This window comes from Gobio gobio (genome assembly GCF_949357685.1).
Source record: "Gobio gobio genome assembly, chromosome: 6".
NCBI classification, from domain to species: domain Eukaryota; kingdom Metazoa; phylum Chordata; class Actinopteri; order Cypriniformes; family Gobionidae; genus Gobio; species Gobio gobio.
In genome coordinates, this window is record NC_137102.1 from 34,091,030 (window position 1) to 34,105,183 (window position 14,154).

General features: G+C 35.8%; 1 protein-coding gene across 1 annotated transcript in view; it reads right to left on the reverse strand.

The window, feature by feature from the left end:
- The window catches only part of thoc1 (THO complex 1), a 31,022-nt gene extending 20,032 nt beyond the window's left edge, over window positions 1–10,990 (reverse strand). Inside the window, exons 1-13 of the mRNA XM_079820039.1 lie at window positions 10,907–10,990; window positions 10,111–10,184; window positions 9,894–9,954; window positions 9,721–9,790; window positions 9,508–9,626; window positions 7,240–7,288; window positions 3,740–3,835; window positions 3,574–3,656; window positions 1,903–1,976; window positions 1,190–1,298; window positions 656–790; window positions 448–548; window positions 281–347 (exon numbers count right to left, since the gene is read on the reverse strand). Of these exons, the coding sequence (XP_079676165.1) occupies window positions 281–347; window positions 448–548; window positions 656–790; window positions 1,190–1,298; window positions 1,903–1,976; window positions 3,574–3,656; window positions 3,740–3,835; window positions 7,240–7,288; window positions 9,508–9,626; window positions 9,721–9,790; window positions 9,894–9,954; window positions 10,111–10,184; window positions 10,907–10,957 (1,089 nt within the window). The 5' untranslated portion in view covers window positions 10,958–10,990. The remainder of the gene's footprint in view (window positions 1–280; window positions 348–447; window positions 549–655; window positions 791–1,189; window positions 1,299–1,902; window positions 1,977–3,573; window positions 3,657–3,739; window positions 3,836–7,239; window positions 7,289–9,507; window positions 9,627–9,720; window positions 9,791–9,893; window positions 9,955–10,110; window positions 10,185–10,906) is intronic.
- Between the last annotated feature and the right edge of the window lie 3,164 nt (window positions 10,991–14,154).

The window sequence follows — 14,154 nt, forward strand, 5'->3', positions numbered from 1 at the left end:
TTTTTTTAGATATCAAGCTCAAATTCAGAACACAACTTGTCTAGATTTATGGCTTTGACTTTATCGCAGTTTTAAAGTAAAACGTTTTTGGAAAATCCATAAAATACAAAAATATTGAATTAAAAAAGTATTTTTTTACAATATCGAACTAAAAAATATAATAGATTGATTTCACTGAAATAATAAAAACAAATTCAGTCATTTCTGACCACCACGTGAAGAGCACCAAAGGGTATGTACCACACACTACCAATCAGTGATACTTAGGGTTAAGACTAACCTGATAGACTAGTTTGGTTGTGTCCTCAATCCACAAAGACTGATCATCATTCAAAACACATCCGGAACTGCAAAAGTTAAAGAAATGGCAGAAAAAAACATTTATTGACAAAGCAGGGTAAACATATCCTTGCAGCTTGAAAAGATAAGCTTGCCATTTCCCCTGACCTCTTGAACTTGACCTGGCCCTTGAGATACTGGAAAAGGATGAGGTATTGAAGCAGAATGTGTCGTCTGAAGTTGCTGTCACTCAACTGAAGGTCCATCAACTGTAGAAAGATGGGAAATTTGCCTTGTGTTATCAGGTCAATGACTGGAGTGTACTAATAACAGCTATTTTCATTGAAAAGATGATTGAAAGACTGGAAGAACCGACTTTCTCACTGGTGAGGAACTTGGCAAAGTAGACATGGTCTCCAGCAGCGGTCCTCATCTCCTTCAGCTTTCTCTTCGACGCTTGCATGTCATCCAGTTTATAACTCTTGAACACAGCTAGTGTCTCATCTGAATACTGCACAGAGAATACCATTAAGGGGACATTAAAACAAGATACATGTGGACCAATCCTTTTTCAATTCTAGTCAGTTCCCCTCATGTTCACAAAGGTGTCCTATCAGAGTAACCACAAATGTAGTTAATTACATTAACAATGGACAACCAGTGTCCATATACTTTGTCTACATTTAGAACTTTAACCATTTAAGACCAAATGACTTAGAATTACATTTAAAAACCATATTTTTAGAGGAGCTTGACCAGAAAAAAAATTAAGTACAAACCCTTCAAGAGTTGATTCATGAACTATCAGCACTTTGCCCTTAATAAAAATATTTACCTCAAATTAACTGCTTTTGAGGAAGATTTTTTTATTTTGGTATGGATTTTAATAATAAAAAATGATAAAATATACCTTAAGGAAAGTCATCCATGAGAACTTGTCATAGCATTGTACAGGGTTTCTGAAATAGTCTTGCAGGGTCCAGAACTTTCTGTACAAGTTGTAGTCAATGGGAATGGAGCTACAAAACAAAAGCCGCCTGAATTAGACTAATAAATAAGAGTCTGATAACAAGCAAAATAAAGCAAAAGCAAGACCTGGACTGCATCCGAAATCGCATACTATCTTGTGTAGGTACTTATTTCGAATTAGTGCTACTTACTATATGGATCATACTTTTTTAGTGCTCGCAAAGTATGAATGTAATCCAGACATACTACAGTCACCATTATGGACATACTATATTCTTCACATGTTGTCATTATCATTCATGTGATCTACCAGCATCAGTTGCGTCACTTCAGCCATTCATAAATCCTCTCCCGTGGCCTCATGGGATAGTTAAGTGTCCATCGTATGCACACTTTAGAATCTCACCTGAAGTATAAGGTCATTCCGGGTACTTTTTTATAGTATTGAATTCAGACATAATTATTTTGTCTCATACTGTTTTTCCCCTACTATATGAATATGTCATTCCGGGTACTTTTTTATAGTACTGAATTCAGACATAATTATTTTGTCTCATACTGTTTTTCCCCTACTATATAGTAACGAAGTAATGATTTCAGGTGCAGCCACTGACTTTGTAACGTAGAGGGTGTGAAAATACAAATATCTTTTACCACGGAGCAGGTGCATCTTCATCACCCATCTCTCCCTCCTCCACCTCCATCCCATCCTCCTTAACCTCTGCATGCTTGAAAAAAAAAACAAAAAAAAAAACACGTAAAGTAATCTCACATCTAATGAGCAGTGTTGCTATAGGTGTCTAACTAGCTATGTTTCCATTCAAAGTTGCTAATTTAACTTATGCGCAAAACTGGAATATCCATAAAACATTTGCGAATGAAGCAGCGTTTCCATCCCATGTTTTCAAGAGAACAAAATAGGGAAATTGGCACAAATATCTGTAATAAAATGGAAGTTGCTGCAATCGGGGAAGACACTGTGGTCCCAGAGCACGCAGAAGAAACACAATAAACGCTGTCATGTTATCTTGCATTCGAATGATGGTATTTGGGAATGCAATCATGCGAGACGCTAACAATTTTGAAGACAGACTTTGGCTCAGGCATTTCAGAATGATCAAACCAACATTGGAGATGTGATGCAATGCGATTGGTTGGTTGGTTAGTCCAGTTATCCAATCACATCCTTGAGGCTTTTTGCTGCGCATCAAGTTTATGCACATATTCTTACAGGATAAAAAATAATCAGCATCCATAGAAACACTTTGAACATCACAGAATGCCAGTGGAGAAAAGCCCCACTGCACGTTGGCGGGATTTTTTTACATATTTGTGACACAAGGAACACCGGCAATTTCAAAACGTTTTTTTGAGAATGTCTTTGGTTCACTGCAGTTTTAAGAAGAAAATACTCAGCAATAGTGTTGAATGATGAATTTGCACATGGTTTGTCTTAAAGCATATTAAAAACACCACATAGACATATAAACTACATTTTCACCACAGGGATTAGTTCAGTTTACAATGAATATTACCCCATGATTTACTCACCCTCTAGTCTAGTCATCCTAGGTGTATATGACTTTCTTCTTTCTGATGAACAGAGTTATATTAATAAATATCCTGACGCTTCCAAGCTTTATAATGGCAGTGACGGGGTCCATTGAGTTTGAAGCTCAAAAAAAGCATATCCATCCTTCATAAATATACTCCACACGACTCTGGGTGGTTAATAAAGGCCTTCTGAAGCGAAGCAGTGCGTATGTGTAAGAAAAATATCCATATTTGAAACTTTATAAAGTAAATTATCTAGCTTCCGCCAGACCGCCTACCATATTCTACTGTATACTACTTACGAAGAAAGTGTAGCACCTCTCGCAGTCCAAAACGCTTACGCTACGACACGCCAGTTGCGCTTTTATTCGTAAGTTGAATACTGAAGTGGTCTGCCGGAAGCTAGATATTTTACTTTATAAAGTTTTAAATATGGATATTTTCCTTACAAAACTCAATTGATTCCTTTAGAAGGCCTTTATTAACCCCCCAGAGCTGTGTGGATTACGTTTATGATGGATGGATGTGCTTCAAACTCAATGAAACCTGTCCCTGCCATTATAAAGCGTCATAATATTTATTAATACAACTCTGATTGTGTTCATCAGAAAGAAGAAAGTTATATACACCTAGGATGGCTTGAGAGTGAGTAACTCATGGGGTAATTTTCATTTTAAAGTGAACTAATCCTTAAACAGTTTCTTCTCACATGAGAATTCAAAAATAAGCTATTATGTGAATCAAGGCCAACATGTGTCAGCATTACTTTACCTGCAGTCCAAGTGTGCTATCCTGCTCATTTTTGTTGAACACTGTGATGTTATCAAGGTTGAACTGACTCTGTAAGTTCAGTCCTGTAACATGGGGAAAACATCAGTCAAAAACAACCACTGAACAAAGAACTAAGACAAACAACAAATGTATAACAAAAGTATACCTGATTTCTCAGACAAAGGGAAGAGACGTGCTAAAAACAGTTGGATTCGTCCACAAAACACTGTATTCTGAGACTTCGAGAGTCTTCTGAGGAGGTCTGTAGGCAAACAGTGGTAATGTCAGGATACAGCAGCACATTCTCAAAGAATACTGCTGAAGATATACTCCAGTGTCTGCACATGGCCAGTTAATAAGGCTCAAAAACAGAAAATTCGTCTGTGGGAGGCATTTAGCAAATAAACTCTGGAAGTCTTCCTAGAGCTCGCAAGCAGGAAATCTGCCAGTTTAAATCTAGATTAAAGACCCTTCTTTTCAACCCAGACAATCAAACAGACTTCCATTTCCAGATAAACTACAACTCCTTTCTATGATTTCAGCCTGTTCCAACTAGGGGTGTGCAATATATATTGTCTGCGATAATATTGTAATTGTTGTTTTAACGATTTGCGTGCTGACATTATCGAGTATATCCCTCACACACACCCAGAGAGTGCATGCATACACTACATGATGTAGTCAAGTAGATTAGATTCAGCATCTCCATAAAGCTTGTCTGCTGAAGGAAGCGTGAAGTGCTCTAAAATGTCCTGGTAGACGGGTGCATTAACTCTGGACTTAAAAAAGCACAGTGGACCAACACCAGCCGATGACATGGCTCCCCAAACCAACACAGACTTTGGAAACTTCACACTGGAATTCAAGCATCTTGGACTGTGTGCCTCTCCATTCTTCTTCCAAACTCTGGGACCTTGGTTTCCAAATGAGATGCAAAATTTGCTCTCAACAGAAGAGAGGGCTGGACCACTGAGCAACAGACCAGTTCTTTTTTACTTTAGCACAGGTAAAACGCTTCTAACGTAATTTGAAGCTCCTGTCCAGGATCCGTCTGTGTGTGGTGGCTCTTGATGCAGTAACTCCAGCCTCAGTCCACTCCTGGTGAAGCTCCCCCACACATTTGAATCGTCTTTTCCTGGCAATCCTCTCCAGGCTGCGGTCATCCCTGCTGCTTGTGCACCTTTTTCTTCCACTTTTCCCTTCCACTTAAATTTCTATTATTGTGCTTTGATACAGCACTTTGAGAACATCCAACTTCTTTTGCAATTACCTTTTGAGGCTTTCCCTCCTTGTGGAGGGTGTCAATGATGCTTTTCTGCACAACTATCAGGTCAGCAGTCTTCCCCATGATTGTGAATTGTACTGAACCAGACTGAGAGACCATTTAAAGGCTCAGGAACCCTTTGCAGGCGTTTTGGATTAATTAGCGTATTAGAGTCAGACTTTGAGCCTACAATACTGAACCTTTTCACAATATTCCAATTTTCTGAGATTTTCATAAGCTGTAAGCCATAATCATCAAAATTCAGCCAAACGGCTTGAAATATCTCACTTTGCATGTAATGAGTCTATAAAATATATTAGTTTCACCTTTTAAGTTGAATTACTGAAATAAATTAACTTTTCCACAACATTCTAATTTATTAAGATGCACCTGTATATTGCCTATTTCGAAATTCTATTACGAAAATAGTTCAAAACAAAGCCTCAGCACTGTAATTGCGTCTCTGAACAACACACAGGGGCATTTCATTAATTAAAGATTCAGCATTTTTTACTAATCAATGATTCAATGACTGAGATAAATTAAGAAAATCAAAAGCTTCATTCCTGAATGAACCAGCCGTTTGAATGAATCGGTTGAATCTCAATGACTCCCTCATCAACAGTTTCATGTTTTAAAATATCAAATATCAATATTCAATGTTTTATGTTTAAAATATCAAAACATTTATGCATTTGTAACTGCAGGTTAAATGAATTAATGTCCCTCTGAGCTGCATTAAACATTATGTGTAAATACATCTAAATGCATTAATAGCCCTATTGTGTCTTATTCTTATTAAAGGGTTAGTTCACCCAAAAATGAAAATTCTGTCATTAATTACTCACCCTCATGTCGTTGGACACCCGTAAGACCTCCGTTCATATTCGGAACACAAATGAAGATATTTTAGTTGAAAGCTGATGGCTGAGAAAGGCTTCACACAGGCCTCCATTGGCATTCAGTACATTGACACTTCCAAGATCCATGAAAGGCACTTAAAACGTCGTTACAAAGTCTATCTCACCACAGTGGCTCTACAATAATCATACAATGCGACGACAATAGTTTTTGTGCGCAAAAAAAAATCAAAATAACACCTTTATCCAACTTGTTCTCGACTTCCGTGTGTGCCTCCACGACGCATGCGCGAGAATATGACGTAGCGCCGGTGTTCGGGAATCGATGAAATACACACTTAAGCCCCATTTTGAGCACTACGCCGAGACCTAAAGCACGATCAATGTAGAATCCAACAGCTTAGACACGCGCGTCTTCCTCTGCTCGTAAACAAATCGCTTCTGGGTCATACGTCCGAACGCCGGATCTGCGTCATATTCTCGCGCATGCGTCGTGGAGGCATACACGGAAGTCGAGAACAAGTTGGATAAAGGTGTTATTTTGATTTTTTTTTGCGCACAAAAACTATTGTCGTCGCATTGTATGATTATTGTAGAGCCACTGTGGTGAGATAGACTTTGTAACGACGTTTTAAGTGCCTTTCATGGATCTTGGAAGTGTCAATGTACTGAATGCCAATGGAGGCCTGTGTGAAGCCTTTCTCAGCCATCAGCTTTCAACTAAAATATCTTCATTTGTGTTCCGAATATGAACGGAGGTCTTACGGGTGTCCAACGACATGAGGGTGAGTAATTAATGACAGAATTTTCATTTTTGGGTGAACTAACCCTTTAAATTGGATAAAAATGTATGAAATTGACACAAAAGATGATGCATGCATATAATTGGGTTTAAACACTTTTTTTTTTAAATAAAAGGTAAAAATGCCCATGAAAGATAAAAATCAATTTAAAAGTTTTTTTGAAAATATTATTTATGTCATTGCTGCGAACTGACCACCACACAGAAAATGAAGAATATCAAAAACTTTAGGAGTCAGCTGACCAAGGCAGTCCTAAAGCTGCCAAGGTACCAGCACAATAACACACTCAGCAAAATATAATCTAATTACCATTATTGATAAAAATACCAGAATATAGAGATATTTTTTTGTCAATATCGCACACCCCTAGTTCCAACACTGCCCACATCTGTATCCAAGATAAAGGAGCTGTTTGAATCTTTAGTATTCACCTTTTAAAGATAAATACTACCAATTTATAAAGTGTATATATATATATATATATAAAATTATATTAAACAGACTTAAATGAGTTGAATATTGTTTAACATGAAAAGTTGAAAGTTGCTTAATTTCTTTTGATGAGTTAAAAGCAATGTAAAAACATATGTTATAATTTATTAATCATATAATTTTTTACAGTATACTGTAAAGCCAGGAATAACTCATTCACTGACTTTATTCTCCACTTAGTTGCTAAAATTCAGTTTAGAGAAATTAGGACTAGATAAAGTACAGTATAAATAAACTTGAAACTCACCATTGCACATTCTTAATAGGTAATTTTTTCCAGCAGAGTAAAATGTATTCTGTGAACATGAAAGAAAGAGCAAACACATAAATATAGTTGCAAAACAAATACACTGAACAAACCATTCTGATGATTATTTACAGCTGGTTAAAGAATCCATTATTATGAATAATGTTGTAAATATCTCATTTTGTTTAAGATGGCCATATCCATATACAAAAAGTACCATTACTCCTACTTTTGTTAGCATCCCTTTTTAGAACATAGACTCTACGTTTTAACATATTTCCCAAAATACACAAAAACTCAACCAGTCAGGTTATTATATTTGCCCAATCAGAAAATAAACCACTGATGAGATTGTAAATAATGCATTTTACTATAAAATTCTAAATTGTTGATACCCAAAATGGCCAACATGGGAAAATTATGTATAACTCCAAAGATTTATATACTGCTTAAATTGCCACACTGAATCCAAATAGACAAGTCTCCTGATTTTTGGACACATTGTTTATTTTAAGCAACTTTGCTGAAACTGTTGACTACCCTAATGGTCTTGCTTGTGAGAAGTTTTTCGTCAATTTTGTCAAATGTGAGAAAGGCTGATGTAAAAACATAACTTTTTTTGTCAGCATTTCCTAATGATGATATTAGCCAAATGTAATGAAGACTGCCTGAAACATCTTGCACAGATTTGAAAACATAGGGTTTTCCGAAAACAAATTTAGAGGGTTTGAATAGAGAATACAAATTTGTTATGGGACAACTGTCCACTTTCTGTGTGCAAATTTTCACAACTTTTGCGCTTCTATGGGCCGCCATCAGTGGTGGAAAGAGTACTGAAAAAGCATACTCAAGTAAAAGTACTGTTACTTGTCAAAAAATGTAGTGCAAGTAGAGTAAAAGTACCTGTCCTAAATACTACTCAAAGTAGGAGCAAAAAGTAGCCCTTTTAAAAGTACTCAAGAGTAGTGAGTATTATGCTATGGATGTTATTCCACCTTATACCCTGCAAATTAAAAATGTAGCTTACTCTTTTAAAGATGATTCTCAGTAAGAACAAAAAAACATGAGATCAACAGTATTTCAATATTTCTCCAAGTTTTATTTCTGACTGCTAGCACTAAAAATACAGCCATGTAATATTTGAGAAAGCAACCAATAATCTGGTAATATTTATGACAACTGTAGAGGTTTTCTTGTGGTTAATTAAAAAAGGTTGCAAAGCGTTGTACATTAACAATTTTATGTTAAAAAGGCAGTCCTTTCTTTTCAAGACGCATTCATTGTACTGCTTTAATTTCAATGGATGTTTTCTCTGTTAAAAGAATAGGCTACACTTCAGAAATCAGAATCGAGTAACTCACAATTTTCACCACTGATTATTTTTGCTTGTAATTAAAAACATAAACCTGATGTTTTATGAAAGTTATTTGCTATATACAAGGACTACAATTTTAAATCGCCATGAGAACACATTACATTAAAATATGCACTTGTAATGAGTGTAAAATCAACATTATAATTTTTACTCAAAATCTTTTCTTTATTATTAATTAAAAACTCTTATTTTGAATATATTTTTTGATTTTCATTTGATTTTATTATGCTGGTATGTATATTTTTGGAGTTTTATATATGATTTGTAATGAAGTTTACCGCCCCTTTAAGAAACAGTTAACTTTGGACGCGTTCTCTCCTCGCTCAGTTGATAAACTACGCTGATATGAAGATGTATGTTGGCTCACGGAGCAATTTCACGGTTTAAGTCATCATACAGGAACTAGCAACAACCCCCTTTCATAAAGCGCGCGTGCCTCTCACTCTAGGCTGGTCGCGCCTCCCTGCGCTATGGTTGATATGACGGGAGTCACACACGTGACGCATGGAGACAGGACTTATTATTCACCTTGGCCAATCACGTTGACAGGACAAAAATAAACAATGTAGCGACTGCAGGTTTAGGGAAAATAGCACAGTAAAAGTACCGATACAGCACTTAAAATGTACTCAAGTAAAAGTACACTGTTTTTAAACTACTTAATAAAGTACAATTCCTGAGAAAAACTACTCAATTACAGTAACGAGAGTATTTGTAATTCGTTACTTTACACCACTGGCCGCCAAAGACTTCAATGGTGGAAGAAGAATAAGAAAACTAACTAAGACAACAGGTTTCTACACTTCTTTGGTATTTGGCCTCTAAATATTTGACTAATTTATATCTATAGCTAACAAAAAGTAAGCACTATCAACTAAACGTTCCAAACTTACAGACTTCCATGTAGAGACATTTTCTTCAACAAAGGAGAAGATTTTGTCACACTGATCCAGAGGAAGACAGTCAAGAACATCTCCCAACAGAAGAAAAGGAGTGGTTGCAGAGCAGATGCCTGTATTAACATGAGAGATTCATGATCTGCATATCATTTTTCATACAAACTAACAGAGAGCAAAAAAAAGGTGGTAGCGCATACACACACACACCTTCAGTCACGCCATCTATACTGATGTAGATCAGAGAAAGGAAATCTTCAACTTTCACTTTCTGCTTTACCTGCAAAATAAAATGCAATCATTGGACCCATACACAAAATAACACAAATGTTCTAAGATGAACGTGATATTAAAAGTGCCCAGGGAGGAAGCCGTGGACTCACTATTTGCTCTTCAAGAACTCCACGCAGAGCTTGATCAAGAGTGGCCTTCTTCTCAGTTTCACTGTGAAGAATCATTCAAAGAATCACACAGAACATATCAGCAGCAACACATCTAAAATTATTATCCATTCAAATACATCTTTGACGTTTAACTTTAACTCCCTGCAGCACAATTAGGAATAAAACCATGGTAATATTGATAAAGTGCAATTATTACTTTCCAGGCAGATGACTGAACGTGGTGGTCAGGGGTTTACAGTTCCTGAGATCCACAGCACTTTTAGTGGCAGCCTGCAAACAAACAAACAAACAAACAAAACTACTACTATGACAGAAGCACTAAAAGTATGATGACTTCATATTATATATATATATATATATATATATATATATATATATATATATATATATATATATATATATATATATATATATATATATAAAATCACATGATCTTTCAGACTGCAAAATATTCCTTTTAAAATAAATGTTTTTTTGAACTTTCTATTCATCAAAGAATACTGAAAAAAATGTACACAAAACCGTTTTCAACATTGATAATAATCATAAATATTTCTTGAGCAGAAAATCATCATATTAAGAATGATTTCTGAAGGATGAATGAAGAGAGTAATGATGCAGAAAATTCGGCTTTGATCCCAGAAATAAATTACATTTTTAAATATAGTCAAATATAAAACAGTTTTTTACATATAGTGTGTGTATATATATATATCATGTTTTTCAATTAGTAACACGGCATTACCATGCCCTCTACAATCATCATCATCGTTTTTAAAGCATTCACTAACTAATTACTGTACATACATGTGTAAATACACAATAGGCCTAATGCATTATAAACATATATCATGATTATGGTAATCTAATATTACATAAAGCTTCGACTTTGCCCAAGACAGAAACAACACATTTTTATTTTAAAACTGTCTGGTAATGTCAAAACACATCTATCGGTTACTAGTTGTGATTACACTACTCTAATAATTTACCGTAAATTTATCTCTAGCTTCGGTGAAGTCGAAGTGAGCCGGAGGAGACATCTTTACTGGCGCTTTGTGTGTCTGACCCGTTCTACTTCCGGTTCGCCTTCTTCTTCGTTTATTGGCTATACGCATTTAATGTGGATATCTCCACCTACTGGACTGAATGATTGATTATTTCATTAGATTTTTCTTCTATTCTTCTTTTTATTTCCCCTTTTCTTTCCCTGCAATCTGATTCAATATGACTCACATCATTTTAATATATAATATAAGAGCTTGACAGATCATTAACAATGAGGTTATTTCATCTCTTCATTCTTTCCATTACACTTTTCCAGCTATTGAGGAACTTCCATAATTTTTTTTTTCATCAATTGCTATGCCCCATTAAGCTCTAAAATAATCTAGATACTTAAATATGGCTTTGTGCAATTGTTTTCGATGTGATTACAACTCAAAAATATAGCCTCCAACCAGAACACGTCTCCACCATCTACAGGTTTGGCTAGCTACACTGTAAAATGTAATATTACTACTAACTAGTAGTAGGCTATATTATTACTATAACTATATAGGAAACCTACTATACTATATATTACTAACTATTACTAGACTAACTATTTGAGTCTATTTAATTTGTCTTTCTGCTTTCCGAATTGTAACTCATTACTGTATTGTACAAGGGCTGCAGCTGTTGATTATTTTAGGAGTATTCTACCAATTATTCCATCAATTAATTGAGTAATCAGATAAGTACTTTTTCTTTATTAAAGATCAATACTAAATATACAAGAGAAAATTAGACAGGTATCTGAAAATGAACAACTAATTTGTTTCCTTTTTAGAAATGATTTTGTTTTATTGCTAAAATTGCATACATTAATATCTGTTAAAACTAAACCAATTTAGTGCATTCAATTGCCATATTACATTAAAAATGCAAATACAAATATTAGGGCTGGGCAAATTAACGCGTTAACGCGGGCGATTAATTTTTTCAGCTTAACGCAATTACAATATTTAACGCAAATAACGCAGCGTCCGTTTTTATATCCATTTTTGCTTAGCGTTACATGATCATCACGCTCTTATTCATGTAAATGCTTCCAAGCGACAAGACACAAGAGAACGCGCTGTATGCCAATGTCCTGTGTGTGTGTGTGTGTGTGTGTGTGTGTGTGTGTGTGTGTGTGTGTGTGTGTGTGTGTGTGTCAGTGTCCTGTCTGTGTGGATGCGTCTCATGTCAGCTAATCAAGGGACACACACACACACACACACACACACACACACACACACACACACACACACACACACACACACACACACACACACACACACACACACACACACACACACACACACACACACACACACACACACACACACACACACACTCATATATGTAATATATAATATATAATATGAATGACCACTGTTGGATACTGTCTGAGTAAAATCCATGTTGTCCTATGACTTGGATGTTTTCCTCATTAACAAACTTTAGACTTGGATAGACTATCAACTAAAAATATTCTTTACATTTCTACTGAAGGAAAAAAAGACACCTGCATCTTGGATGGCCTGAAGGTGAGTAAATTAACATCACATTTTAATTTTTGGGGTGAACTATCCCTTTTATATAGAATAATTAAATATGGGTATAAAGATAACTTATAATTTGTCGATGCATGTTTTATTTTCAGACTAAATTAAAAAGGCAACCAATGACAGTTCAGATGCATTTTGTAATTGCAAAGCTGGTCAGTAATTAATACAAATTATTTTAGTTTTGTAAATGTTTATATTTTCCATGCCCTTTCACATATCTGCAAAATCTGATTCCTTATTCAGATAATTTGTAAAATAAGACAAATAGGCAAATTAGCCTACCATTGCTTTGTCACAGACTGAGAACATTCACTTGGGAAGAGAGTGTGTCCTGAAGGCCCTTATCTTTTTCCTGAGAGAAAAACCTTAAGACTACATCAAAGAGTACTACATAAAGCAAGATTGATTTGATATTGTTTTTATTTTGATTCAATGTTAAACAAGTGATTTAATTAAGGTTGAAATAATATTGATTTTATGTCCATTTTGATCTATTTTTCATAATTGAAATAACATTATTTCAGGATGCAAACCAGATGTAAAATCATTTGTGTTAACTTTCAACATTGATTCAATGATATTGTCATGATCACCAGTGAGAGTGCCCGTGTAGTCCACGAGAGGGCACTCCACCTCAGACTATTGCCATATCACCACAGACTACATTACCCAGAATACTCACTGCCCGGACACGTCATTCCTGATTACATCCACCTGTGTCTCATTTACCTCGTTTGCTCACCCTATAAAAGCCTGGGCTGTGTTCAAAATCGCCCCCTATACCCTTAAATAGGTCAAGCTTAAAGTTAACCCTATAGCTCTTTACTTGTGTGGCACTGAACTTACTTGGAAAGGGTAATGAATAATAAAGTAACTAATAAGCATTTAATTAAAAAAATAAAGACTTAATATTTTTATGTACAAATTTTATAGTATAATACACTCACCTAAAAAATTATTAGGAACACCTGTTCAATTTCTCATTAATGCAATTATCTAATCAACCAATCACATGGCAGTTGCTTCAATGCATTTAGGGGTGTGGTCCTGGTCAAGACAATCTCCTGAACTCCAAACTGAATGTCAGAATGGGAAAGAAAGGTGATTTAAGCAAATTTGAGCGTGGCATGGTTGTTGGTGCCAGACGGGCCGGTCCGAGTATTTCACAATCTCCTCAGTTACTGGGATTTTCACACACAACCATTTCTAGGGTTTACAAAGAATGGTGTGAAAAGGGAAAAACATCCAGTATACGGCAGTCCTGTGGGTCGAAAATGCCTTGTTGATGCTAGAGGTCAGAGGAGAATGGGCCGACTGATTCAAGCTGATAGAAGAGCAACTTTGACTGAAATAACCACTTGTTACAACCGAGGTATGCAGCAAAGCATCTGTGAAGCCACAACATGCACAACCTTGAGGCAGATGGGCTACAACAGCAGAAGACCCCACCGGGTACCACTCATCTCCACGACAAATAGGAAAAAGAGGCTACAATTTGCACGAGCTCACCAAAATTAGACAGTTGAAGACTGGAAAAATGTTGCCTGGTCTGATGAGTCTCGATTTCTGTTGAGACATTCAGATGGTAGAGTCAGAATTTGGCGTAAACAGAATGAGAACATGGATCCATCATGCCTTGTTACCAC